At 44.2% G+C, this 2,947-nt stretch overlaps 1 protein-coding gene across 1 annotated transcript; it reads left to right on the top strand.

The window, feature by feature from the left end:
* Positions 1–639: 639 nt before the first annotated feature.
* Positions 640–1,811, top strand: LOC149229932 (uncharacterized). The gene has a single exon (XM_089378794.1). The coding sequence runs from the start codon at positions 848–850 to the stop codon at positions 1,538–1,540; it is 693 nt and encodes a 230-aa protein (XP_089234920.1). The 5' UTR covers positions 640–847; the 3' UTR covers positions 1,541–1,811.
* The last annotated feature ends 1,136 nt before the right edge of the window (positions 1,812–2,947 follow it).

Raw genomic sequence — 2,947 nt, 5'->3', positions numbered from 1 at the left:
TTGGACCCACACTCACAATATGACGAAGGCTGTCCCGTCCTCCCCGTCTCTCCCTTTCCAGAACCCGGACCCACCCCAGGACTGCCTACTTTCACGAAACGACGGATCATCTTATGCCGGCGGAATGATCCTCTTAAAAAATTTTAATGTGGTGGGCCAGAATTGCTACGTCCGAGTCATCTTTATTCGAAGGGATAACTTACAGTTAACTCAATCATCGAATTTGACGAAGAAAATATTGGGAAAATTTAACTCACGACCTTTTTTTATTAGCAACAATGTTTTAATGACGCGTCTAACCATTTAGTGGTTTATTGACCTTTATTCTGAGAATTAACCACATTTGAAATATTAATCAGAAAAACATTATCAAAATTATTACAGTTTAACAATTTTTTACTTCCAAATCCCGGTGCGTGTGAAATCCGAACAATAAGGTTTGGCATCCACGAAGGGTCAAGGCGGGCCGCCGCCGTCTTTTGTGCAGAATGCGGATGGAATCGATGTCGTCATCCTTCAAAAATTTCCTTCCTAGTCCAGTCCACCGCCGGCAGATACCGCGGCTCACACATGGCATGTCGCGGGCGAAGCGAAGCATTCATGCCATGCAGAATCATGATGGCACTTTAAAAAATAAGAAGCGTGAACCGGCGCAGAAAATAAACGCTATAAATACACCAACCGATGTTGGAGTGCAGGTGTCTCTCCTCATCGCTATTGCAAACAAAGTGCGGGCGTCAACAGTTTTAAGAGTTGTGTGCTTTTTGAGTTTGTTCTTCCGGTTGCAGTGGGCAGGAGTCGAGCGCGTGACGATCGAGGGAGACGGGATATCCAGAGTCCGATCGCCATGGCCGTAGACACCATACAGATGGCGAGAGTGGGTTTAAAGATGAAGATCGGCGGCTGCGAGGAAGAGGCGTCGTCGGCTGTGAAGGAAACGCATTTCAGAGGAGTGAGGAAAAGGCCGTGGGGGAGATTCGCCGCCGAGATCAGAGATCCCTTGAAGAAAACCAGAGTCTGGCTGGGCACTTTTGACACTGCAGAGGAGGCCGCCCGAGCCTACGATAACGCTGCTAGAAATCTCCGCGGGGCCAAGGCGAAAACTAATTTTCTTCTGTCTCCCCACAATGACATTAGCACCAAGGGCAGCAGCAGCGCCGCCCTGTCGAGCAATAGCACCACCAGCGCCGCCTCTGGTCAAATCCAAAACCAATGGCCCCTGCGGCCATATTTCTATTCGAATCAAGGTCCAGCCATAGTTTCATTCTCTTGCGCTCCTGCTGGGTCGCTTTCACCCACCGACAACAATCAAGGCGGCGGTTCTAGTTGCGTTACCAGGGGATCCGCCTCACGAAATTCGGCGGAAGAGAATCAGACGGTCTCCAATAAAAGGGGGAAACTTTTGTTCGGTATCGATCTCATGATATCTCGTGATTCCCTGCAGCAGGAGGATGATGCAGAGATCTGTAGCTCGGCACGGCAGAAGGCGCCGTTTTTGCTGGATCTTAATCTGCCCCCGGCCGCAAACGATGTCGAGTAACTTATCTGACGAATTTGTAAATTTCGGGAGGCAGGAGGAAGGAGTAACAACTTTTCTCTAAATGAGACCTGCGCACTGCTTCGTCTAAGCCTATGCCCTGAATACCCAACACAGCCAATTTTTGAGTCCTTTCTCCGAGTATTCATTTCATTTCATGTACAGTTTGGTATCCTATCATTATCTGAAAGTTTTCAGTCATTTTAGAGCAGGCGTTTTTGTGTATATACATTCTGGTATTTTGTGTTCAGTAAAATCAAGGCGATTCATTCTATTGGGGTGTTTTTTTTTCTTCAGAATTTGGTTATACAAATGTGGGCGAGATCGTGTATATTTTTTACTGCTATCTAACATTTTCAAAAAAAATTAAATCATTGTGGAAACTACACAAAATGGGAAAAACACCTAGTACTCTCAAATTTAAACCTGTGATTTTAATAAATTTAATTTTCAAAAATTTCGAAGTCACGTCTAAGTCATTGCAAAGACTATACAAATAAGGAAAAAATACCCGGATCTAAGGAAAAATACCCGGATCAAATCAAATTTTGTGATTATAATAAATCTATATTTACTCAAAATTTAAACTCGTGATTATAATGAATCTATTTTTTTCCAGAGAGAAAAGAAAATCCATATAAGAAAATCCATATATGGCCGAAGCCCTCATGATTCCAATATGGCGGAAGCCTGTCAGAATACGGCCGAAGCCAGAATACAATAAGGCCGAAGCCAGTCAGAATACAGCCGAAGCCAGAATACAATAAGGCCGAAGCCAGGCAGATTACGGCTGAAGCCGCCAGATACGGCAAAGCCGTCACATAACGCCGAAGGGGAGACTTCCGCAGGGTTCGACTGGAGGAGCGAAAGCCATAAGGCCGAAGCCAGGCAGATTACGGCTGAAGCCGGCAGATACGACAAAGCCGTCACATAACGCCGAAGGGGAGACTTCCGCAGGGTTCGACTGGAGGAGCTAAAGCCATCCGCCCCAGCCGTCATATCATGCACGCTGGGTGCATAATGAATCTATATTTACTTGTGATTTTAATAAATCTACGTTTAAAATTAACCCAAACCTATCCTGAAAAGCTCCCAAATACTAACCATGTTCATTCTTGGTCCAACAATCTCTAATGGTGTTTAATAAAACGATTTTGTTAACAAACCGAAAACTCAATCAACTGAACGACAATAATGTGACCTGACAAAATAAATTATTTTTTAAGAGTGTGTTTTAGACTTTTGAAATAATTAACGAGATCCTAATGCCTCTGTGCGCCAAAGCTAGATGCATCAATTTGTTGGGGTAAATGGCTGTTTTGCCTGAATATTTTGGATCTCTTCAGATAGGAAACCCTTTCAGATTATTATTTTTTCCCCGAGGGATTTATTGCGATTTTTACTCGGTTG

The sequence above is a fragment of the Pinus tabuliformis genome, chromosome J (assembly GCF_031772625.1).
Source record: "Pinus tabuliformis cultivar Carrire ecotype Pingquan chromosome J, CPIR1, whole genome shotgun sequence".
NCBI lineage: Eukaryota > Viridiplantae > Streptophyta > Pinopsida > Pinales > Pinaceae > Pinus > Pinus tabuliformis.
The sequence above is the reverse complement of the archived record's forward strand: the minus strand, read 5'-3'. Positions and strand labels throughout refer to the sequence as shown.

Excerpts from the sequence above, each read along its gene's own strand:
- LOC149229932 (XM_089378794.1), top strand. The coding sequence starts at position 848 with ATGGCCGTAGACACCATACAGATGGCGAGAGTGGGTTTAAAGATGAAG.